Here is a 27,133-nt window from a genome sequence, read left to right as displayed (position 1 = left end):
GGAGGAGTCGACAATACATTCTGTGACCTGAAATTGCTTAGCTGGTACTCCGAGAACATATAAGAGAGCCCATTATGGAACTAAGGCCATATAAAACAGACCTGTGTCCAAAAAAAAAAAATCTTTTAAGAATAGATTTCTAGTAAATAAAATCTACCTAAAACAGTTAATCCCACATACTATTTTTCACAGATAGAACAAAATGTGCCTTTAAACAGTTGGGATAACATATTGTCCTCACTTTTGCAGCAAATAGCACATGTGATCTTCATGATGAATTTTAAGTGAAAGACTACTTTAATGTGACTCTTATTTCAAATGTTACTAAGTATATGGTAATACTAATATCGATTTGGAAAATAAAGTTCATAATAGATGAGATAGCTCTTTCACAAATACTTTGCAGACTGATACAATCATTCAGTTTTGGAGCATGGTCTCTTTTTGGTACGAAGGAAATCACCACTTTCCAGCCGTTAAGATTAAATGATTTTTAGTTCCTTGCTACAGGGTAATTTAGCTATGATTTATTTCATGCTCTTCTCGTAGTTTCCAAACAATTTTTGTCAAAACCACTTTGGTACCCAATGGAATTCTATCAATTTTCCCAATTGTTACTTATTTCTCTCACTTTTCATTAAAAACATTTAGTTCCCATGTCTCCACCTGTCACAATGCTCTATTCCTTTATTTCTACAAGAATTAGACTCCTGATCTTTTCAAATCTACTGTTATTCCTATTACTCATATCCTAGAATGACCTTTCTAACCTCAAGCTTTTCCCCCCTTGCTTTTTATATATAAGAGCTTTCTTTCTTTCTCTTTTTAAAGATTTAATCTATTTATTTGAGAGAGAGAGAGCACAAGCAGGGTGTGGAAGGAGAGAAGCAGGCTCACCACTGAGCAGGGAGCCTGACTTATTTCGCTTAGCATAATATCCTCTAGTTCCACCCACATCATTGCAAATGGCAAGATTTCATTTTTTATGATGGCTGCATAATAGTCCATTGTATGTATATACCACATCTTCTTTATCCATTCATCTGTTGATGGACATCTGGGCTCTTTCCATCGTTTGGCTATTGCGGACATTGCTGCTATAAACATTGGGGGGCAGGTTCCCTTTCGAATCACTACATTTGTATCTTTGGGGTACATACCCAGTAGTGCAATTGCTGGGTAGTAGGGTAGCTCTATTTTTAACTTTTCGAGGAACCTCGGTACTGTTTTTCAGAGTGGCTGCACCAGTTTGCATTTCCACCAACAGTGTAAGAGGGTTCCCCTTTCTCCACATCCTTGCCAACATCTGTTATTTCCTGTCTTGTGAATTTTAGCAGACTGAAACATGGAGAGGACTCCAGAATCCCAGGACTCCAGGATCACGACCTGAACCGAAGGCAGACACTCAACCAACTGAGCCACCCAGGTGCCCCATGTAAGAGCTTTCGTAAGTCATCACCTTACCCCTGAGGAGTCAAACCTTACTGTAAGACCAAAATTAATTTGTTTTTAAAGCTGACAAATCACTTTCTCTACCTTCTTTTACAATTTACAATTCATGGGCCCCAGATATGTTCAAATACATTTCATCAGATTCGAATGCAACTGAGCAGCTTTAGAGTTAAACAATATATGCAAATCTTTGGGAAACCAAACCAAGGATCTGTGTGAAGAAAAATTCTCAGCCTTTAAAAAACAAGCGCAGGGGGTACCTGAATGGCTCAGCATGTTAAGCAACTGCCTTTGGTCAGGTCATGATCCGGGATTGAGTCGTGCATCGGGCTCCCTGCTCAGCAGGGAGTCTGCTTCTCCCTCCAACCCCCTCCCCTCTCAAACTCTCTCTCACTCTTTCTCTCAAACAAATAAATAACTCTTAAAAAAAATAAAAATAAACAACAACAACAACAACAAAAACCAAAAACAATCACGGACACCTGAAGACAACTTTCATTTCAAAAAAACTTACCAATTCAGTGACAAGGGGACGGACACTTCCTATGTAGGAAGGTAGCTGCCTCTGTTTCAGGGTATGCAGGGTATTTTCCCTGCAAGAAAAAGTACGAAAGTTTTTATAGGAGGAATTTTAGTAGGTCTATTTAAAAAAAATAAAATCAGGGGCGCCTGGGTGGCTCAGTCGTTAAGCGTCTGCCTTCGGCTCAGGGCGTGATCCCGGCGTTCTGGGATCGAGCCCCACATCAGGCTCTTCCGCTGGGAGCCTGCTTCTTCCTCTCCCCCTCCCCCTGCTTGTGTTGTTCCCTTTCTTGCTGGCTGTCTCTATCTCTGTCAAATAAATAAATAAAATCTTTAAAAAAAAATAAAAATAAAAAATAAAACTAAAAAAAAAATAAACAAATAAAAAAATAAAATCAAGTCAAAGTAAGAAAAAGAGAGTACAAACTCAGAAAAACATGCAAAAATGCTAAAGAGAAAGAGGCATTTTAGCTCAGATGACTAATGATGCTGAACATGTTTTCCTGCCTTTATTGGCCATTCATCTGTCCGCTTCTGTGAGATATCAGTTCAAATCTCTGCCCTTTTTATTGCATTATCTTTTTATTATTGAGTTGTAGCTCTCTACTGGCTACAGGTCTTACCTGTTTCTTCCAGTGTGTGGCTTGCCCCCTTTCATTTTCTTAATGATGTCTTTAATGAGAAGTTTTTCATTCTGATGAAGTCCAATTTTCCCCGATTATTGCTTCCTATGACCTAAGAAACTCTTGTCTAGCCCCAAGTCACAAAGATGTTCTCCTATGTTTTCCTCTAAAAGCTCTGTGGTTTTAGCTTTTGTGATCCACCCTGAATTAAATGTTGGGTATGGTGTGAGGGAGGTGTCAAGGTTGACCTTTTTTTGCATTGATATCCAGTTTTCTCCACATGGTTTACTGAAAAGACATTCATTCTCCCCACTGGATTGCTTTAATGCCTTTATTGGACAGCAACTGACCATCTAAGTGTGGGTCTGGTTTTGGGTTCTATAGTCTGTTCCACTGATCAGTAACAAAAGGAGTTTTTTAAAAACTCTAATTACCCAACAGGCTAAATATTTATTTCTGGTCTCTCTTAAACAATTAGAACACCATAAAGGCAGAGTTTTTATCTGTTTTGCTGACAGACTGAATAAGCAGTAAGAATTGAATAAATATCTGTTGAAAGATGAATAAACAAAACCAATGTTAAGTGACTTCAAGAATAAATGTTTAGTAACTTACCAATACACTGATTTTGCATAAAACTCAATATTATCGGAAAAATCTCCAATCTCATCTTTGGCAATGCTCTCTAGCCAATCCACCACCAGCTAGGAAAGAAAAAAAAAAAAAAAAAAAAAAAAAGAGTATTAACTAAAAAATCTGTTAGTGTTTTATTTGAAGTGGTACTCCAATTCTCAATTCAAAAAAGGCTTCTGCTTAAAAAAACACCAATTAACAATTTTTCCAACCATCTTTTTAAAAAAGATATACAGATATGGCAAAAGAATTAAATTTTCTATAGGAATAATACAGTTCTTAAAAGGCTATTCCTGCAAATACTAGGGCCATTACTCAAAAATTGAAGAATAGGTTCTTAATGCCTTTTAATTACAAGTAAAGAGATCAAAAAGAAAAAAATTAATGTTTTAAATTTAAAAAGTCAGTTCTTTGTATGTCATTTACCTTCTCTCCATGTTTCATTAAAAAAATATTTCAAAGTTCTAGTCATACCTGACTTTGTCGGACAAGTGAATCTCTCTGAAATAATGCTTCCACCACCACTTTCTCACTGGCATTAAGAGCCTATTAAAAAAAATAATTTGAAGGAAAGAAAAAAAAAGATGCTCTAAGAATGTTATTTCAATAGAAAAGGAAAAGTGAATCTAACATAATTATATTTAATTACCCATAAACATTTAACCATACAATAAATCTGTATATTCATGTTTGGAAAATTTTCGTAAGTAAATTTCAAACTGCTAGATCAATTTGCAGCTGCTCTTACCTGATATTTTAATTCTTTGGCTACACTTGGAATTTTAAAACGTTACTTCCCCAGAGATGATGTTGTGGGGAAAAATGAAACAGAGAACAAAATGAAACAAACAAACAAAATCTTAATAAATGGCAGTATGTAGTCATGTGACATTATCAGAAAGTGAACATTTAAAAACTTTAGACTCTTTTCACTTTACAGAGCAGAAGTTGATAGGTAATAAAACTTGACAATTTAAGGGTCTTAAGACTGACTTTAAAAGACAACTTCACATAAATATTAGCAAGTAATATTAAACAGTATATCAAAAAGTAAGATATTGTGACCAGTAGAAGCATGGGTCAAATCTATTAATTAATTCATCTTATTTGTAGGTTAAAGGAAAAAGCAATGTGAACACCTTGATAGATGTCAAAATGTCACTTGATAAAAATATCTTCAGAAATTAGAAATAGAAGAATATTTTGCTAATATAGCTGAAGCCTATAACAAACGATAACTATAGAGAGACATTCCTATAAAATCGAGAAGACAGGGATGCCTGGGTGGCTCAGTTGGGTAGGCATCTGACTTTGGCTCAGGTCATGATCTTGGGGTCCCAGGATTGAGCCCCATCCATTTTTGGGCTCTGTGCTCAGTGGGGAGCTCCACTTGCCCCTCTCCCTATGCCCCTCCCTCCCACTCGCACTCACTCTCAAATAAAATCTTTAAAACAAATAAAAATAAGAAAAATAATACCAAGAAGATGAAAAGAATTCCTGTAATTATTCAACTTTACTTTGAAAGTTCTAGCTAATATGTAAAATCAGAAAAAGAACTAAATAGTAATAAGTATGGAAAGTCATCACTATTTGTAGATAGAAAAATAAAACAATCAATGGAAAACTATTAAAACCAGTAAGTTCAATAAATAGCCAAATATATGATAATCTTCCTACATGTGCATGTCACTTGACTGGAATGAAACAGAGTTTGTAGAACAAATATATTAAAGGATTGGAAAGATATTAAAAATATTTTAGGTGAAAGAGCAGATTAACAATAGACATGTATGACTGAAATCATTTACTATAAAAATGTGTATGTATTTTTTCCTTTTTTGATTTATAGTTACTTCAAACATGAATTACTTTTATAATCAGAAAATAAAAAGCAATTAAACCCTGGTCTTTATGATCTTAAAGGCATATTTTTATCAAGTCTTTAAAGAACAAGTAGTTTCTATGTTCTTCAAACAGAGTATGAAAAAATGATGGGAGATCTATGATCTTGTTCTGGAGAGCTAACATAATTCAGACACCAAAACTAGATAAGGATAAGTCACAAAAAAAGAAAATACATTTGGCAAAAGTTCTCAATAAAATATTAGCTAATAAAATTTAGTAGTATATTTAGGAATGTATCATAACAGAGTTTCTCCAACTTGAAGATAACGTTAGGAAAATGCAAGCCATTACATTAATAAATTAAGGCAGATATTCATGGAAGCTAAAACACACCTGATTACATTCAATACCCATCCCAACTCTTAGCTAGTTAACAAAACCCTTAATCTGCAATAAAACAAAAGCATTATCAAAAGTCGGGAATAAGAAAAAGATGCCTACTATTACTAATACAATTCAATGCTGTACGAGTGCTCCTAATCAATGTTATAAGCAAGTAAAAGAAATTAGAGATTAGAAGGATTAAAGGAAACTTACTATGTGTAGACAATTACTGCCAATGTAGAAGACTCAAAAAAATCAAATGAAAAAACCAACTGGAGCTAGTATGAGTTCAGAAAAATGGCTAAATATGAGCACTACACACAAATCATTAACCTTCTATTTGACACTAATAACTAATTAGAAAATGTAACAGGAAAGAGTTCATTCACAATAGGATTCATAAAGACTTTTATAGAGAAGAGTTTATATAAACTATAAAAAATCTAAGTAAATGGAAGAGAGTGGACAGATAGGGTCACTGGGTGACAGACATTAAGGAGGGCATGTAATGCAACGAGCATGGGGTATTATATTAACACTGATGAATCACAGATCTGTACCTCTAAAACCAATAATACATTATATGTTAATTAAAAAAATCTAAATAAATGGAGAGATACGTATGATCATAAATAGATTCAACATGTAAAGACGTCCTTTCTCCCCAGATTTACAAATTCAATACCATTTCAATAAATATCCCAATAGGACTTAAAAGAAATGAAAACTGTAAAGTTCAGCTGGAAAAAAAGTGTGCAAAAATGTATAATTTTAAATGAGGAGGGAGACTTACCTTGCCAAATATCAAAACTTCTGAACTAGAGAATCAGTTGCATAATACTGGTTTTCAAATGAATCGATCAATGAAAGAAAAGATCTATATACAAATATGATAAATACATTTGTTTGATAAGTGGTGTTGGACTAAATGGACGCCATTTGAAAAAGTTAAATCTCTTTCTTACTTCAGAGACAAACTTACTCCAGGTGAATTCCAAGAGCTGATTATACAGTAAATAAGATTTAGATTTAGAAGAAAACATTGGAGAATATTTTGAAAATGGGTAGGAAAGACTTCCTTAACAAGACACAAGATAATGAATGACAAAGGAAAACCTGACAGATGTGAGCACATAAAAGTGGAACTGTCTGCTTGACAAAGATCCCTTAAACAAAGTTGAAAGACAAGTAACAGAAAACGACCTGTAACATATACAAGAGGAAACACTAATTGGAAAATGAACAAAGGATATGACTATAGAATTTGTATAAGAATACTAATGCGTAAGAATGAAGAACCCTCCACCTTGCTAATGCTCAGTGATATGCATATTAAAGTAATACACCTTCCCTCCAACTGGCAACATCAAATTATTGATATTAGAATAAACACTTTTACCCACCATCTGTACATTCCGTTGGGAAGGCACTGTGACAGTCTATTAAACTTTGACCCAACAATTTCACTTCTGGAAATGCAGGAAATTTCGGAATATACAAATATGAAGAATGTTCATTGCATTACTGATTGCTATAGCAGAAATACTGGAAACTAGCTAGATATGTCCATCAGAATGTCTGAAAAAATTATGGTTCACGTATACTCTGGCATATTACAATAAAATAAGGTAAATCTATAAGAACTGACATGAAAAAAAACCCAAATATTGATGAATAAAACAGAAACTCAGTATAGTACACAAATGAGATCATACTATACATTAAAAGAACTATGTGTATGACTGAATGTAAATGGGCTAAGTGCTACAATCAAAAGACACAGGATATCAGATTGGATAAAAAAGCAAGACCCATCAATATGCTGTCTGCAAGAGACTCATTTTAGACCCAAAGACACCTCCAGATTCAAAGTGAGGGGATGGAAAATCATTTATCATGCTAATGGACATCAAAAGAAAGCTGGGGTGGCAACCCTTATATCAGACAAATTAGATTTTAAACCAAAGACTGTAATAAGAGATAAAGAAGGACACTATATCATACTTAAAGGGTCTATCCAAGAAGAAGATGTAACAATTGTAAATATGCCCCTGACATGGGAGCAGCCAATTAATAACAAAGCCAATTAATATAATAATATAAGCCAATTAATAACAAAAATCAAAGAAACACACTGACAATAATACAATAATCAGAGGGGACTTTAACACCCCCCTCACTGAAATGGACAGACGATCTAAGGAAAAGATCAACAAGGAAATAAGGGCTTAAATGACGCACAGGACCAGATGGACTTCACAGATATATTCAGAACATTCCATCCCAAATCAACAGAATACACATTCTTCTCTAATGCACATGGAACATTCTCCAGAATAGATCACATCCTGGGTCACAAATCAGGTCTCAACTGGCACCAAAAGCCTGGGATCATTCCCTGCATATTTTCAGACAACAATGCTTTGAAACTCGAACTCAATCACAAGAGGAAAGTTAGAAAGGGCATCTTTAGAATGGATGGGTCAATCAGGAAATTAAAGAAGAACTAAAAAAATTCATGGAAACAAATTTAAATTAAAACACAACTGTTCAAAATCTTTGGGATGCAACAAAGACTGTCCTAAGAGGGAAGTATATAGCAATACAAGCCTTTCTCAAGAAACAAGAAAGGTCTCAAATACACAACCTAACCCAACACCTAAAGGAACTGGAGAAAGAATAGCAAATAAAGCCTAAACCCAACAGGAGAAGAAAAATAATAAAGATCAGAGCAGAAATCAATGAAATAGAAACCAAAAGAACAGTAGAACAGGTCAATGAAACTAAGAGCTGGTTCTCTGAAAGAATTATTAAGATTGATAAAACCCGGGGCGCCTGGGTGGCACAGCGGTTAAGCGTCTGCCTTCGGCTCAGGGCGTGATCCTGGCGTTATGGGATCGAGCCCCACATCAGGCTCCTCTGCTATGAGCCTGCTTCTTCCTCTCCCACTCCCCCTGCTTATGTTCCCTCTCTCGCTGGCTGTCTCTATCTCTGTCAAATAAATAAATAAAATCTTTAAAAAAAAAAAAGATTGATAAAACCCTGGCCAGACTTATCAAAAAAAAAAAAAGAGAGAAAGGACCGAAATAAATAAAATCATGAATGAAAGAAGGGAAATCACAACCAACACCAAAGAAATACAAACAATCATAAGAACATATTATGAGTAACTTCATGCCAACAAATTAGACAATCTGGAAGAAATGGATGCATTCCTAGAGACTATAAACTACAAAACTGAACCAGGAAGAAACAGAAAACCTGAACAGACCCATACCCAGCAAGGAAATTGAAGCAGTAATCAAAAACCTCCCAACAAACAAGAGTCCAGGGCCAGATGGCTTCCCAGGCGAATTCCACCAAACATTTAAAGAATTAATACCTATTCTTCTGAAACTATTCCAAGAAATAGAAATGGAAGGAAAACTTCCAAACTCATTTTATGAGGCCAGTATTACCTTGATCCCAAAACCAGCCAAAGACCCTACCAAAAAGGAGAATTACAGACCGATATCCCTGATGAACGTGGATGCAAAAATTCTCACCAAAACACTAGTCGATAGGATCCAACAGTACATTAAAAAGATTATTCACCACAACCAAGTGGGATTTATTCCTGGGTTGCAAGGTTGGTTCAACACCCGCAAACCAATCATGTGATACACTACATTATTAAAAGAAACGACAAGAACCCTATGTTACTCTCGATGCAGAAAAAGCATTTGACAAAGTACAGCATCCTTTCTTGATTAAAAGTCTTCATAGTGTAGGGATAGAGGGTACATACCTCAATATCATAAAAGCCATCTATGAAAAACCCACAGTGAATATCATTCTCAATGGGGAAAAACTGAGAGCTTTTCCCCTAAGGTCAGGAACAAGGCAGGGATGTCCACTATCACCACTGCTGTTCAAAAAAGTAATAGAAGCCCTAGCCTCAGCAATCAGACAACAAAAAGAAGTAAAAGGCATCCGAATGGGCAAAGAAGAAGTCAAACTCTCACTCTTTGCAGATATGACACTCTATGTGGAAAACCCAAAAGATTCCACCCCAAAATTGCTAGAACTCCTACAGGAATTCAGTAAAGTGGCAGGATATAAAATCAATGCACAGAAATAAGTTGCATTTCTATACACCAAAAATGAGACAGAAGACAGAGAAATTAAGGAGTCGATCCCATTGACAAGTGCACCCAAAACCATAAGATACCTAGGATTAAATCTAACCAAAGAGGCAAAGAATCTGTACTCAGAAAACTATAGAATACTCATGGAAGAAATTGAAAAAGACACAAAGAATGGAAAAACGCTCCATGCTCATAGATTGGAAGAACAAACATTGTTAAATGTCTATGCTACCTGGAGCAATCTACACATTTAATGCAATCCCTATCAAAATACCATCAACTTTTTTTCACAGAAATGGAACAAATAATCCTAAAATTTTATGGAAACAGAAAAGACCCTGAATAGCCAGAGGAATACTGAAAAAGAAAACCAAAGCTGGTGGCATCACAATTTCAGACTTCAAGCTCTATTACAAAGCTATAATCATCAAAACAGTATGGTACTGGCACAAAAACAGACATGTAGATCAAAGGAACAGAGTAGAGAACTCAGAAAAGGACCCTCAACTCTATGGTCAACTAATCTTCAACAAAGCAGGGAAGAATATCCAATGGAAAAAAGACAATCTCAACAAATAGTGTTCGGAAAATTGGATAGCCACATGCAGAAGAATGGAACTGGACCATTTCCTTACACCATATACAAAAATAGACTCAACATGGATGAAAGACCTAAATGTGAGACAGGAATCCATCAAAATCCTTGAGGAGAACACAGGCAGCAACCTCTTCAACCTCAGCCACAGCAACTTCTTCCTAGAAACATCACCAAAGGCAAGGGAATCAAGGGCAAAAATGAACTACTGGGACTTCATCAAGAAAAAAACTTTTGCACAGCAAAGGAAAGAGTCAACAAAACCAAAAGACAACCGACAGAATGGGAGAAGATATTTGCAAATAACATATCAGATAAAGGGCTAATATCCAAAATCTATAAAAAACTTTTCAAACTCAACACCCAAGGAACAAATAATCCAATCAAGAAATGGGCAGAAGACATGAACAGACATTTCTGCAAAGAAGACATCCAAATGCCAACAGACACATGAAAAAGTGCTCCACATCACCTGGCATCAGGGAAATACAAATCAAAACCACAATGAGATACCACCTCACACCAGTCAGAATGGCTAAAATTCACAAGTCAGGAAATAACAGATGTTGGCAAGGATGTGGAGAAGGGGAACCCTCTTACACTGTTGGTGGAAATGCAAACTGGTGCAGCCACTCTGAAAAACAGTACCGAGGTTCCTCAGAAAGTTGAAAATAGAGCTACCCTACTACCCAGCAATTGCACTACTGGGTATGTACCCCAAAGACACAAATGTAGTGACTCGAAAGGGAACCTGTACCCCAATGTTTATAGCAGCAATGTCCACAATAGCCAAACGATGGGACGAGCCCAGATGTCCATCAACAGATGAATGGATAAAGAAGATGTGGTATATACATACAATGGACTATTATGCAGCCATCATAAAAAATGAAATCTTGCCATTTGCAATGATGTGGGTGGAACTAGAGGATATTATGCTATGCAAAATAAGTCAATCAGAGAAAGATAATTATCATATGATCTCACTGATATGTGGAATTTGAGAAACAAGGCAAAGGATCATAGGGGAAGAGAGGAAAAATTGAAACAAGACGAAACCAGAGAGGGAGACAAACCATAAAAGACTCTCAATCTCAGGAAATAATCTCGGTTGCTGGAATGGAGGGGGGGTGGGAGGGATGGGGTGGCTGGGTGATGGACACTGGGGAGGAGGGTATGTGTTGCGGTGAGTGCTGTGTATTGTGTAAGACTGATGAATCACAGACCTGTATCCCTGAAACAAATAACACATTATATGTTAATAATAAACAAAAAAACTATGTGTATGTAGACATAAGGATTCACAGAAAAGTGTCTGGTAGCAAGCTGTTAGACTGAAGAGTAAGAGAGATAAAAAAGGACGACCTTTACCTTTTTACTCTATTATATAAATCAATATTTGATTATTTTATGACATTGATATCCTCTATTTACTTGTAAAATTTTTAAAATGAAGAAACTCAAGATGGTCAAAAATAAAATTCTATTACTAAAAACCATTTCAATTTTTAAATATTTATAGAGGAAAAAATTAATTTTAAGCTTACAGTAACTGCAAATGTATTTTCCTCTTCCAATGCAGACTGTACTCTGTCTCTGAGGAAAAATAACACAAAATGAAAAAGCCGTAATTTATATATGAAATCACCTTTTAAACTATTCATATACACAAACCAGCATTCTAGCCAGCATAAACAAATGAGCTTCCCAACAAATTTAATCATTCTTTAAAGATAAAGATACAATAAATACCTTCTGGATCTGTAACTGACACCTGAACAAAACTGATACTAGAATATACAAAAAGTCTGTCATGGCTACCTCCTGATGCACATACCTAACCTTTGAATATAATGTTTTCCCATGGCAAAAGTAATCTGATTTTCTTTCAAGATTTTCTCATCATGATGAGAGAGCAACTGAAAGAGAGCCAAAACTACTGAGCATCTGAGAATGAAATGGTTAACTTCTTTCAGACTGCCGCTTGACATAACGTCAGTTTTTCAGTTCTTACCTATCCTCTCCTAAGCATTGCAATATTTTCAGCACTTTCCTTAAATTGTAATACATACATTCTTGGGAGCTAGCAGCTTTATGACCTAGTATTTCCCTCCTCCCTCCTAACTCACCCTGCCAATGATCTAATGACAAGGCTTTAGAAACGATAAATATCAAAAATAGCAGAACCTATTTCCAAACACATCCTACTCTAACTTTTAAATTAATTTGCGTATTGGTCACCTTGTGTTTATTTCACTGATGAGTCCCACACAACTGTACCTGTACAAGGAAGCCAGCAGCCTCCATGTGACCATCTCCTGTTGAAGAAGCCAGAGCATACTGGCTGTTTTTGAGAACTTCTGAAGTCCAGGTGTTGCTCGGCTCACTATTTTACTCAGTATATTCACCTGACGTAAAACACAGAGGTAAAGAGGTTTTCTACCATTCCGAGTCATAACTTCGTATTCTTCAACTGCATGGTGCTAAAACTAAATATATACATATATAAATACACACACACATTATATTATAAATTGTTCCTGCCTATCTATTGCCTTTTTTTAATTGAATGAAATATAACATTCCCACCAGAAACAGCCTTTGAACTAAGGTATGTTTATGTGAGTATATATGTAAAAGTTTTAACATACTCTAGATTTCAGATTCAACAATAATGGCCATGGGTACATTTTTTCTTCTTGTATACCTACCCAGGAGATAAGCTAAATCTAACGTATACCTGACAAATTCATAACACGAGCTAATAGCATAGCAATGAAAATTAAAAATATCTTCAAATTATGCCTGAAAAATTAATACCATGTAACAAATCAAGAAAAACATTTTAAGATTGGTAGTACAGGGTGCCAGGTGGACTCAGTCAGTTGGGCACCTGACTCTTGATTTCAGCTTGGGTCATGGTCTTGGGATCGAGCCCCTAGTCGGGCTCCACGCTTACTTGGGACTCTCTCCCCTCCCCTCATCCCCCTCCCCCTCAACCCCCACCCTCCTCCAATCCCACGTGCAAGCACTCTCTTAAAAAAAAAAAAAAAAAAGATTGGTACTAAAACATTGTCATTTCTAACCAAAACCTAACCAAAGTCCCTCCTTGTTCTGAAACAGTTCTTAACCTTTTTCAGGTTGAGGCACGTGTGAAAATCTAACGAAAAGTACGGATGTTCTCTCCAGAAACACACACAAAATTGTTTATCAGAAAGTTTAAGGACACAGGGTAAAGGAAATCTTTCTCAAAGGTTATGAATAGTACTTCCTTATCTTATCAAGAAGAACTAGGAAACAGGAGAGCTCTCATTCAGAACATGAAGAATCACTACCACCACAATTTTTCCCTCCTTTTGGGCAATGTTTAATAAAAGTGTTATCTGTACTTCCCATTATTAAATTTTCTATTGGAATCCTAACTCCAGTAATTCACTAAGTTATTATTATTGCTTTTGTTATTTAATGAAGCTATTGCTTTTATAATGGAACAATTCAGAGACTGATTATTGAAACAATATTAAATGCTCAAAATATTGGCTATTATTTTAATCATTCTTAAATGCAATAGTTATTTGAAGGCCTTTTTTTTTTTAAATATATATTTTTTTAGTAATCTCTACACCCAGTGTGGGGCTAGAACTCATGATCCCAAGACCAAGAGTTGCATGCTTTTTCAACTGAGCCAGCCAGACGCCCCTCCTTTTCCTTTTTTAAAAAACAGACTTAATTTTTTTTACAGGCACCTCATGGCTCAGTTAGTTATGGAGCTGACTCTTGGTTTGGGCTCAGGTCATGATGTCAGGGTCGTGAAATTGAGCCCCAACGTCAGGCTCCACGCTCAGCATGCAGAGTCTGCTTGAAATTCTTTCCCCTTCCCTTGCCTTCTCCCTATGCTCCCCCCGCCCCAGCTCAGGTGTGCACGTGCTCTCTCTCTCTAAAATAAATAAACAAATAAAATAAAATAGACAATTTTTTCAAGCAGTTTCAGGTTCACAGCAAAAATGGGTGGAAAGTAAAGAGTTTCCCATTACTTTTTTTTTTTAAAGATTTTATTTATTTATTTGACAGAGAGAGACAGCGAGAAAAGGGACACAAGCAGGGGAAGTGAGAGAGGGAGAAGAAGGCTTCCTGCTGAGCAGGGTGCCCGATGCAGGGCTCAATCCCAGGACCCCGGGATCATGACCTGAGCCAAAGGCAGATGCTTAACAACTGAGCCACCTAGGCGCCCCTGTTACTTTCTGACTCCACATACAACTTCACTCCTTACTATGAATATCCAGCACCAGAGCAGTACATTTGTTACAGCAATCAATGGCCAAAACTGACCTGTCATTATCACCCAAAGTCTATACTTTATATAAGGATTCACTCTTGATGTGCTATATACATATATTTTTTAAGATTTTATTTGTCAGAGAGAGAGAGTGAGCACAAGCTGGGGGAGCAGCAGGCAGAGGGAAAGGCAGGCTCCCCACTGAGCAAGGAGCCACATGCTCGACTTGATCCCAGGACACTGGGATCACGACCTGAGCCAAAGGCAGATGTTTAACCAACTGAGCTACCCAGGCGTCCCACTGGTATTGTATATTCTACGGGTTTTGACAAATGAATAACAGGTATCCACATTACAATCTCACTTAGAGTAGTTTCACTTCCCCAAAAATCCACCCAACTCCACTTTCATCCTTATTTTCCCCATCCCCTGGCAACCACAGGTCTAGTTTTACTCTCTCCAAGTTTTGCCTTTTCCAGAATGTCATATAGTTGGATTCACACAGTATGTAGCCTTTTCAAAGTGGTTTCTTTAGCTTAGTAATATGCATTTAGGGTTCATCCTTGTCTCTTCATGGCTTGATAGCTCATTTTGTTTTAGCATCGAACAATATTCCTTTGTCTAGATGTACCATGGTTGACTTATCCAATCACTTACTAAAGGACATCTTGGTTGCTTCTAAGTTTAGGCAATTATGAATAAAGCTGCTATAAACATCTATATGCAGGTTTTTGTGTGGGCATAAGTTTTTAACTCATTTTGGTAAATATGAGAGTATGAATGTTGTTGAATCATACGATAAGAGTATGCTCAGTTTTGTAAGACACAGAAACTGCCTTCCCAAGTGGCTGTACCATTTTGCATTCCTACCAACACTGAATGAGAGTTACTGCTGCTCTACATCCCTGCCAGCATTTGGTGTTGTGTTTGGATTTTTGCCATTCTAATAGGTATACAGTGACATCTCATTGTTTTGATTTATAATTCCATAATGATACATGATGTTGAACATTTTTTCATATGCTTATTTGCCATCTGTGTATCTTCTCTGGTGTGGTGTCTATTAACATATTTTGTGGGGTTTTGTTTTCTTTTGTTTTTTAAGTAGGCTCCACGCCCAGCATGGAGCCCAACACGGAGCTTGAACTCACAACCCTGAGATCAAGACCTGAGCTGAGATCAAAAATCAGATGCTTAACCGACTAAGCCACCCAGAAGCCCCATGTCCATTTTTTAAATTAGACTGTTAATTTCCTAATTATTGGATTTTAAGAGTTCTTTGCATATTTTGGATTTTTCATTTTTTTTTTTTAAAGCAGCAGAATCCTCTTGTTCCCAAAGAAATCTTATATGGACCTTCATTATGCAAAAAACAGAGCTGCTCTGGCTAACCTCCCAACCATGCCACTCCTGCCACTACACCCCTAAGACATCCCCCTTACATACAGTATGGAAATTCATAGCTTGAGGCTGCTCAAAAAACTAAGAGTACTGAAGCTTGACCAAATTAACTTGGTATAAAATGAACTTACCTGACAACTACAAATGTTTTCATACTCTTCTACAAGGTCAAAAACTGTAGATGAAGAGTACTTTAAGAAAGACTGCAGGAAATCAGAAAACATACTCATGGATGCTAGAACACATTAAAAAGAAAAGGAACAAAAAAGTTAAGTGACATACTCCTAGGTAATTTTGTTTCTTTGAAAACTTAAAAACACAGCTACACAACTTTTTTTTAACTCCTGTATTTTCTTAAAAATGGTAACTGTGATACGATAAATATAACAAACTTGACCATCTTAGCCATTGTTAAGTGTACAATGCAGTAGCATTAAGTACACTCACACTGCTGTGCAACCATCACCACCATCTACCCACAGAACACTTCATCTTAGAAAACTATAACTCAGGAGAGCCCAAGCAATCCTAAGAAGAACAAAGCTGGAGGCACCATACTTCTTGATCTCAAACAATACTACAAAGTTTTAGTAATCAAACAGTATGATACCGGCATTAAAAAAAGACACACAGACCAATGGAAAAGATGAGTCCAGAAATAAACTTCCACATATACAGTTAACTAATATTTGACAAGGGAACCAAGAATACTCAGTGGGGAAAGGCTAGCCTTTTCATTTTTTTTTTTTTTTAAGATTTTATTTACTTATTTGTCAGGACGGCTATTATTAATAAGACAAGAAATAACAAGTGCTGCAATGTGGAGAAATGGGAACTTTGTGTACTCTTGGTAAGAATGTAAACTGGTTCAGCTTACTACAGAAGAGTATGGAGGTGCCTCAAAAAATTTTTAAAAAGAACTACCATCTGAAACCGTAATCTCATTTCTGCATATATAACCGAAGGAAATGAAAACAGGATATCGAAAAGATATCTGCACTGCCACGTTCACTGCAGTGTTATTCATAATAGCCAAGATATGGAAACAACCCAAGTACCCATCACGAGATGAACGGGTAAAAAACTGGTATATACATACAATGGAATATTACTCAGCCATGAGAAAGAAGGAAATCCTGCCACTTGCAACAACATGGCTGGACTCTGGGAATGTTATGCTAAGTGAAATAAATCTGACAGAGAAAGACAAATACTGTATGATAACACTTACACATGGAATCTTAAAAATCCAAACTCATAGAAACAAAAAGTAAAACAGTGGTTACCAGGGCTAGGGGGTGAGAAAATGAGATGTTGGTCAAAGGGTACAAACGTGCGGTTAGGAGATGAGTAAGTTCTGGAAATCTAATGCATAGCATTGATTATAATCAACAAATCTGTATTATATACAGTTCAAAGGTGCTGAGAGACTATATCTTAAATGCTCTCACCCACAAAAAAGAAATGGTAATTCTGTGATGTGAAGGTATGATGGAGGTGTTAGCTAACACTAATAATCACATTGCAATATGTAAACACATCAATTCAATGTTGTATACCTTAAACTTACACAACGTTATATGTCAGTTACATCTCAATTGAAAAAAACCTTAAACTCTGTACCTATTAAACAATTACTCCATTGTTCACTTTCCCCTAGTCCCTGGCAACCATCATTCTACTTTCTAGGAGTCTGATTAATTAAGGTACCTCATATAAGTGGAATCACACAGTATTTCTTCTTTCATCACTGGCTTATTTCATTTGGCAAAACGTCCTCAAGTTTCATCCATGTGGTAGGATGTTGTCTGAATTTCCTTACTTTTTAAGGTTGAATAATATCCCACTGTATTATATAACACATTTATTTAAACATTCATCCATCAGCAGACATTTGGGTTGCTTCTACCTTTTGGCTATTACGAATAATGGGGCTACAAATGGGTATACAAATCTCTTTGTGATCCTGATTTCAGTTTTTTGGGGCATATACCCAAAAGTAGAATTGCTGATCATATGGTAATTCTATTTTTAATTTTTTTAGGAATTGCCATCTGTTTTCCATAGCACTGCACAATTTTACATTCCCACCAATAATGTACAAGGGCTCCAATATTTCTACATCCTTGCCAACACATGTACTTTCTGGGTTTTTTGTTTGTTTTGTTTTGATTTGGTAGTATCCATTCCAGTGGATGTGAGGTAGTCTCATTTCTGTTTTGATTTGCATTTCCCTACTGATGAATAATGTTGAGCATCATAACATATGCTTACTGGTCATTTTTATATCTTCTTCAGAGAAATGTCTACTTAAGTCCTATGCCCATTTTTAAATTGCATTGTTGTTTGTCGTTGAGCTGTAATTCTTCTACATTCTAGATATTAACCTCCTATCAGATATTTAAGATTTGCAAATATATTCTCCCATTCTGTGTGCTGCCTTTTCACTCTACAGATTGTATCTTTTGATGCATAGAAATTTTAGATTTTAATGTAGTCCAACGTTATCTATTTTTTTTCTTGTTACCTACAGGTCTTTTAAGAGCCCAAAGATGTGTTAGGTAGTAATCTGATCTATCAACAATTACTACGAAAATGTGAGCCAAATTTTAAAATATCTGAATTGCACTTTAAACACATAACAAAGTAGCTGAGAAAGTTATAACAGACACTAAGATGACATGTTCTACTCAGGGAAAATACACACACTCTACTAAAGTGCTATATCATATCTAAGGTCTCATCCATTATACTAAAAACGAAGATTTTTTTGTATTTTAAAGATTCAGTACAAAGGATTTCTGAATCACTCAAAATCTGAGTACTTATTACTGGCAGATACTATAAGGAAGCAGTGGTTGCCACCATGTAAGAGAAGGGCTATGAAATCAAACTGCTTAGTGTCAAATCCTGGTGTCTTCACTTCCTAGCCAGGTGAGCTGGAGCCAGTTAACCACGATGAGCAGCAGTTTCCTGTCCCCGCAAACGGGAACGGTTATTGTAACTCTAATGGACAGTTACAGAAGATAATGTTCACACAGACGTAAGCACACTGACTCTATTACGTTAGCTTATGATGATGATAAAGTGAAGAACTTATGTAATAACAAGTACACACAAACACATGGAAAGCAAACTTTTTTTCCTCAAGGGAATGGTAATATCCAACCTAAAACTAGAAAGGTCACAATACTACTTGAAAAAAACAAAAACAAAAAAACAGCATTAGCGTCCACGTCAAAACATGTCAACAATATTAGATAAAAACTAAACCTAATGAAAAAGACACGTTCTTCCAACAGAACAAATGTGAAAAGACTAAAGATATGAGCCTAGTCTACTAACCTGACCAGGTATTTACACTGAAGCAAGACGCTCCAACTGAGAACAAAGGTGAGGCTCTCAACGTTCCAGAGCTACCACATCGAACAGCTCAGGCATTACCGGAACTACTCAGCTTAACAAAAACTACTTTATAATGACACTCACAAGTAAGAGACAGCTTCCTTCATCTTAGTAAAGGAAGAGTCTACTTTGTTAAAAAGTTCAAAGCCATTTTACCAGCTTCACCAGGATCATCTTCACGTAACATAACAGCACTGAGAGTTACGTCCTCTGTTACACTGTGGGACTCTGTGTTTGTGAGGGTTCCGGATCGCTGTGATGTGAATGCAGTGGCCCAATTACTGTCATCCAGATTAGTTACCTAAAAAAAAAAAAAAAAAAAAGGGAAGATACAGAAAAGTAATGAATGAGCTACTGCCCATTGAGGGAATAAAGACTTTAATATTGCTAAATTTTTTTTAAACCTCTATCTGTGTTTTTCATATTTAAGAGAGAACCACAGGCTATTTGTTAAGGAAATCACACCTTTCATGAATGTTTTCTTCTTTGTACTACTCTCTCTATATTTTTAAAGGCAATAAACATTGCATTTTGTACTACTGAAGCTGATATTAACAGGTAAGTCCTACTGCTCTAAGTTCACATCACTTTTTCAATATTGGGAAATTGTATGGGACCTATGACCCAGTTTTTTCAACATATAAATGGTAATAAAAGGGATGATGGAGGAACTTACAGATTAAAAGATGAGACATATCAAGCAAATGCAATGTGTTTATTTGAAGCTTAAATAAACCAACTTAAAAAAAATTGCCATAACTGAAGAAATGTGGACACTTAATGAAATATATACAATAATGACAAAATATATATACAGAATGGATATTTGAAATGATAAAGGAATTACTGTGTGTGTGTGTGCACGCACGTGTGACGTATGCAGTGTCAGATGTGTTAAAGAAATGTACCCTTATGTCTCAGAGACACATACAAAAGTATTTATGGGTAAAGTGGTGTGAAATCTGGGAGTTGTAAAGTAATGTAGGGGAAATGCTTGTGGGTGTAGATGAGAAAAGATCAGCCATATATTGATAACTGGGCAATGAGAACGTGGGGCTTACTCTACTATTTTTGGACATGTCTAAACTGTTTAAAAACATGTCCCTGTTTTTAAAATTCACCTTTCTTTAAAATCCATCTTTTTAAGGCAGAAAAAGCTATCTGAAGGTTTAAAAACTTTAACCTTTATAAAAAAAAAGAAAAAAACTGCCTTTATTAATAAAATCCAGGCATAAGCAACAATAAAAATGTATATTTAAACCTAAATATTTATAATAATCAATACACATTTACTCTGTCTTGGGCTTTAAGACAGTAAGAATTTTACTATTAATCTTGCAGTTCTAAAACAGTAAATAATAAGTCATCTTCTTTTGTTTAAAACCAGATGCAGTCAGTTAGCTCATGTTTTCAAGCAGAATAAGGTGAACACTGCCAAAATAAACCAGATTCATATGCAGAGCAAAACTGTTCAATTGTTAGATCATTGTTAGATATAACACTCAAAATCTGTAAGACAACAATAAATATTTTAAAGATTAAGGAGAGGTTTAACATGCAAAACCATTCTTCAGAAAACACCTTATCTAGACAATTTCAAGTGTGTATAAAAATCCGTGCCTTTTTAATAAGCATAGAGGCAAATACAAAAGACCCGTTTTTATCTTGTTTTCGGCACTAAATTAGCCATCATACTCCACTACTCCAACAGAACTCTTCTGTGCTGTCTCAGATACAATCCTTTCTTTTCCTAGAGGATATTTTAAACACCTAGGTCAAGTCAATCCGTATCAGTTTATATGACATTTCTTCTATTTTAAATACTGTACCACAGTGATTCCTGAAGCGTGTCTCATCTACTTTTCCCAACATTTTCTCTTTTCTTTCCTTTAATCCATCATCTCTCTTCCTTATGTTACTCTTCATCCATTACTCTTGGCTTCCTACTCTTTTATGTTTCAAAACAGGACTCAGGGGCGCCTGGGTGGCTCAGTCGTTAAGCGTCTGCCTTCGGCTCAGGGCGTGATCCTGGCGTTCTGGGATCAAGCCCCACATCAGGCTCCTCTGCTGGGAGCCTGCTTCTTCCTCTCCCACTCCCCCTGCTTGTGTTCCCTCTCTCGCTGGCTCTCTCTCTCTCTCTGTCAAATAAATAAATAAAATCTTTAAAAAGAAAAAAAAAAAACCAAAAAATAAACAGGACTCAGCTTTTATAGCTATCAGCAACCCGCCAATTATTTCTTTGGATCAGCGGACTATCAGATTAGGGCATTCTATCTGCATCTAAATCTTTTTGGTTTTGCAGCTCCCATCTGTGACTTGAGATGCTTCAGGGTTTGCTTTCTGAAAGCCTAACCAAAAACCATTTCAATCTCTATCACCTAGTTACTCTTTTGATGACTAGGACTTCAAATCTCACTAAAGGCTTTTCAGCTCAAGATCATACTTTTATACGAAGGGGGAAATTTTCAGCCCTGCTTTCCTACATACCATAGACAGGTTTCCCAAGAACCCTGAAGACTGTGTAAGCCGGGGAGACCTCCCTCCTGTTCCAAGAATGCAGGAAACATCTGGATGCCTTAGTAAGCTTCGGCTGGGTGGAGTAACTACAGATAAGAGGTTAGTAAAAAGAATCTAAAGTGCATGAACAGTGATCATGAAAACAAAACAATCAATCAATCAAACAATAACTTTGTTGGTTTTTTTTTTTAATTTTTAAAATTTATTTAAGTAATCACTACACCCAACATGGGCTCAAACTCACAACCCCAAGATCAAGGGTCACACGCTCTACTGACTGAGCCAGCCAGGTGCCCCAATAACTTTGTTTTCAATTACAGAGATTCTAAGTAAATACTTTAAATATTAACATTTCCACAATATAAAGATTTAACTGATTTTTCTAAATCTCAGCTTTTGGTACTACTGAGCCCATCAGGAAAAATTTTTTACTGCAAATAGAGATGCTTTCGTTAAAATATAACCAAGTGGTAAAAAAAAAAAAAAGAAAAAGAAAAAGAAAAAAAAAAAAGACATGAATAAGCCCATGGATTCTTCATATTCTAATTTTATAAAGTGTACTGAAGAGGCCATTTGGTATACAGGGTATAGGCTCTGAAGTATACAAATCATTGCTTGAATTCTGATTCCATTACTTACATATTTGCTCAGCCATGCTATTCTTACTGAATAGTTTCCCAAGTCTCACTTTGTTTTGGCAAAATAGAGATAATACATTATAGTCATTGTGTATTTATGTACAGTATCTTGTACATGGTAAGAGTTCAACAAACAGTAACCACGATCATTATTATTTGTCCTAAATTATTGATATTGTAACCAAAGAGTATATTTAAATATGTGTATGGTAAGTTTTAACCTATAGCTAATATTATTATTATTATTAAATGCTTTAAAAGCAAAAAATCTTACAAGGTGGTCGAAATGAACTGGGAGTCCGAGGGATAACCTGGTTTCTTGGTGTAGTATTGGCAAAAATTTCATCTTGGGATGGCCGAACTACAGGAAATGTTAAGAAAAGTTTTCCACATAGAAAAGACACCACTAAGTTCGAATTAACCATATTTACACCAAATAAAATATGGGAATACATTTTTTTAAAAACAAGGTTTTTATGGCTACCATTTTTTCTATGCAAAGAGTAAATAACTCCCTCTACTAATTAATTTCTCAGATATCAATCTTAGATTACTACACATGGTCCTTACATTTCAAAGTTAAAAAAAGGATATCTAATCTCAGCGGAAGCTAATGACAATATGATAGCAGTAAAACAGAACACCCTTATTTTCAGGGTAACACAAATCTTAACCTCATTGTATTTCAGCATTTAATTTACCAAATAACATCTGGGGACTTAAAAGACTAATTTTCACAGCATTTTATTATAATAGCGAGTGTTTAATATCTCTCATTAAAAGAAAATTCTATGATCCTGATTCCAAGCATATTGCAATTTGTATAACAATACTTAAAATGGAAAGGATACTTAAAACTCTTTTTTGAGCACTCTGTTTCCGTGCAGTCCGAGTCACCTCTGCCTCCCGGATCACAGGCGAAGACATCTCTCCATAGCCACTCCTAAAATAGTATCATTAAGTTCATGTGAATGAAATAGAGAATGTAGCATTTGCAAAGAACTTTATCATGATTGGAGCAAAGGACCCTGGGTCAGTCAAGGTATAGATCGTCCCAGTAGCCAAGTCTTTGATCTTTGGTTGACAGTGCTCTTTGTTTCCAAATCTTGCTTATCCCTCAAAGTCCTTCTCAAATTTTTCCTGCACAGTCATCTTTGAGTTTCTAGCACTCACTATGTTATTTTTTGCCTATGGAATGATTTCAACACTTGGAATCTATATTATAACACTGTTTTACATAATTGCTTCAGGAAGGCAGGTCTTTCCTCTGTTAATTTGAGGAGTTCCCTAAAATTGCAGGAACTATCTCTTAAAAGGATCTTCCGTAGTTTCCAAAATGTTTCAAACCAGGGATACTATGAAAAATTCTGTTGTTTGGACTGGCAGATGGAAGGCTAAGTGAAAAAGAATTCAGGTAAGTTGGAGAGGTATCTCTCGTCTCAGTACTATTGCAATCACAGTGTCCCTGATCTCCCATCATTCTCAGCCCAAGGTCTAGAACGTAGTTTGTGTGAATCAAAAGGCCTGTATTTTCAGACAAGAATCCAATATGCTGTTCCTCCACTTAAAACCTTCAGGTAGCTCTGAAGCCAGAATCTCTCTGGCTTACAGAATCAAGTCCAAATTTCCTTTGTTTTTTACAATCTAACCCCAACTTACCAGTTCAGCCTTATATTCGGCAATGAACATCCCCATACAAACACATATTGCATGTGACCATTTGGCTACACAACGCATTCCTTTTCATATTCTTGCACCCTGTACATGTTGTTTCTTCTATAGAAGACTACATTCGCCCCCTTGATCCACCTGGTGAACACTGAACTCACCAGAAATCCTCCTGGAGTCTGGAGACACAATGATTCAAGTTGGCAACTTGGTTCTTCTATTTATTAGCTTCCTAAATGTGACCGAGTTTTTAAGCTCTTTTAGCCCAAGTACTATGTATGAAAAGAGGATCATAGTACCTATCCTCAAAGGACTGTAGGAAAATTAAATTAGCTAATAATATACTTAAAGCGTTTAAGGCACTCCGTGTTGGCACTATTACTCAGACCAACTAGAAAGTTACCTCCTTTGAGAATTCTTCCTGCTACCTCCCGTGGCAGGTAGACTTAACCCGCATCCTCATTTTCTCTTCTCACAGAACAATCAAAACACATCACTTTGCACTGCTCGGATGTCTCCTCCACTATACAACCAATTCCCCGTGGCCAAGAGCATAGAATAACTCACCTATGTCGCAGGTGGCTAGCATAGTGCCACGGTCATAGAAACAACTCAGTTCAGTAACTCTCTGATGCTGGAACTTGTAATCAGGAAGTCTGGGTTGAGAACCCAGTTTCCTCACAAACTGGCTTTGTGATCTCGGGCAGGTCACTCAGCATCTCGAATGTCGGGCACCTCTTATCCCGCCCACCCCAGGAGCGAAAAATGTCGCGCGAGAACACAAAACAGATGGCAGAGCTGCCGTGAGAACGCAGGGCATTATCCCCGTCTATACTCACCCCCACCCAAGCTGCCTTTCTCCCATCATTTACAGAGCCCCCCAGCCCAGGAAAGGAGTCCTAAGGTTAGCACCCGGTCCCTCCTCGGCTTCCTCTGAGAGTCGGGTTTCACTTATTTCGCTCCGCCAACAAGCAGGAGGGGCAAGTCTCCGAGCTTAGTCAGTACCACCAAACTGACCTGTCCATGGCCACGGCCTTCCCCAACGAGAACCTCGCAAACTCGACTCCAGTTTAATCACCCCGTTTCAGCCTTCCCGCTCTCCGGAAGCAAAACCTTCGACCCGGAAGTATGTCCCAGAAAAGCCTCCCTAGAGCAAAGGGGGAGGGAGGGAGAACTAGCTTTCCCATCGAGCGCACGCGCGACGACTTCCGCCTACTGCCGCAGGTCCGGCCTGCGCAGGCGCGAAGGCTGTGCTAGTGTCATGGCGCCGGGCCGGGCCGGGCCGGGCCGGCAGTGCTGGGCCGGGCAGGGGGCGGTGCCTGAAGGGTCTAGCGCTGAGGCGCTGCGGCCACTTTGCCTGACGGGTATTTGTGGGCGTGGTCCAAGCGCCAGGTTATCCTAAAGGGAAACTTGACGTCTCTTGACGTCTAGAGAAATGTGCAGTCATTTCCTGGTATTCTTAGTAAGAAGGAACCTCGGACTTGGAATTCAGACGTGCAGGCTCTGCCCTCCACCTCGGGGGGTCCCTGTCAGTCTCACTGTACTCACCTTGTTTGAATTGTAGTGTAAACCCCCTACAGTTCTTGAAATTGTATTCTATCCAGACTGTTTGTTTTTTACTTGGTATTTTTCTTTATTAAGGAGAAAAGGACCACCTGTCTTAAAAAGCATAAAGGGTGATATGTAAATGATGAATCACTAAATTCTCCGAAACTAATATTACAGTATAGGTACTGTAATAACTGAAATTTAAATAAAAACTTGAAATAAACATACAAAAGTAGCATAAAGGGTGATGGTATTGCCCTCTATTTCAAAGTGCCCCTGTAGGCAAAATTAGAATATTCTGGCCCAGAAGGAATCAGTCTTAAGTTTTGCCTTACCCGTTTATATTCTGCTGCAATCCTAGGTAATGTACTGGAAGGCCTCTTCATACTGGATTCCCACTAAGACCACATGACATTTTGAGGGGAAAAGTGATTTGGGGCTCTATGTAGGCTTGAACCTTCCTCCTGCACATATTACCCCTCATCTGTAGAATGGAGGTAACGCCTTTATCAGAGAGTTATCACAAAGATAAACGACCAGATGCCAAATGTACACTTCACATTGTAGTCCTCAAAAGTCTCCTCTTTTGAAAACAAACCATAAGAGGCTCTTAACAATAGAGAACAAACTGAGGGTTGTTGGAGGGAGGTGGGTGGTGGATGGCTAGATGGGTGATGGGTATTAAGGAGGGCACTTGTTGTGATGAGCATTGGGTGTTGTATGTACGTGATGAATCACTGAACTCAACTCCAGAAACCAATTTTGCACTTTATGTTCACTACCTAAAATGTAAATTAAAAAAAAAAAGTCTCCGCTTTCAATAACCTACTTGATGAGTCCCACCCTGTGCTCTCTCATTCTTCCTATCTCCTAATATTCCTGTACAAAAGTGCACTTGTTGTTTTCTGAAAGGGAAATCTGGTCCTAATGATTTTATGGTGCTGGAGCAAATTTATTCACCATGTGAGCCAGTGGTTCACGTTCTTGCCATGTGTCCCCTGGTAACTGAATTCCGATGTGTTTAATTCATATAATGTATTTGAAGTGATTGACCATAAGACACACAATAAGGAGGAAGAGCAATTTGGTGCAAAGGATTAGCCCAGTGTTCAGTTCATAGTCAAAGAGAAAAGGCTTGTTGAAGAGTGCAGAGGGGTTCACTTTGACACATTTAATTAGTAGGCATGAACACCATACTGCCCCCAAAATATTTGAAAATGTATTCATTTGATTACCTACCTTAAAATTACTTGGAATAAACTCCTTGTGTGGGGCATATTGTATATATTCTAGCTTTATTTTTAGAGATCCTGATTTCAATGATAGAAATTCACTATCGCTAACTTAAGCAAAAGGGAATTTACTAGAAGCTTATCAGGAACTCACAGAATTGTTAAGAAGCTGGAGAAAAGGCTTGGGAACAGCTACACAGGAGCTAAAGACCAGGAAACAGCTATCCCAAGAGCACTCAGACCCCAACTGTCTGATCTGGAGCACTCTTT

General features: G+C 37.0%; 1 protein-coding gene across 2 annotated transcripts in view; it reads right to left on the bottom strand.

The window, feature by feature from the left end:
- Positions 1-25,254, bottom strand: part of NUP107 (nucleoporin 107) — a 48,320-nt gene extending 23,066 nt beyond the window's left edge. Inside the window, exons 1-11 of one of the 2 annotated variants that reach the window (XM_008684263.2) lie at positions 25,101-25,254; positions 23,267-23,358; positions 22,690-22,776; positions 21,748-21,863; positions 19,417-19,561; positions 15,987-16,090; positions 12,459-12,586; positions 11,726-11,774; positions 3,702-3,773; positions 3,210-3,298; positions 1,967-2,045 (exon numbers count right to left, since the gene is read on the bottom strand). In XM_008684263.2, coding sequence (XP_008682485.1) covers positions 1,967-2,045; positions 3,210-3,298; positions 3,702-3,773; positions 11,726-11,774; positions 12,459-12,586; positions 15,987-16,090; positions 19,417-19,561; positions 21,748-21,863; positions 22,690-22,776; positions 23,267-23,358; positions 25,101-25,108 — 969 coding nt within the window. In that variant the 5' untranslated portion in view covers positions 25,109-25,254. Of the gene's footprint in view, positions 1-1,966; positions 2,046-3,209; positions 3,299-3,701; positions 3,774-11,725; positions 11,775-12,458; positions 12,587-15,986; positions 16,091-19,416; positions 19,562-21,747; positions 21,864-22,689; positions 22,777-23,266; positions 23,359-25,100 lie in introns of those variants that run through there. The other variant, XM_008684264.2, reaches the window with a different exon arrangement.
- Between the last annotated feature and the right edge of the window lie 1,879 nt (positions 25,255-27,133).

Source organism: Ursus maritimus, unplaced genomic scaffold (genome assembly GCF_017311325.1).
Source record: "Ursus maritimus isolate PB19 unplaced genomic scaffold, ASM1731132v1 scaffold_21, whole genome shotgun sequence".
Lineage (NCBI taxonomy): Eukaryota > Metazoa > Chordata > Mammalia > Carnivora > Ursidae > Ursus > Ursus maritimus.
Note: the sequence above shows the minus strand (reverse complement) of the source record. Positions and strands in the feature narration are given on the sequence as shown.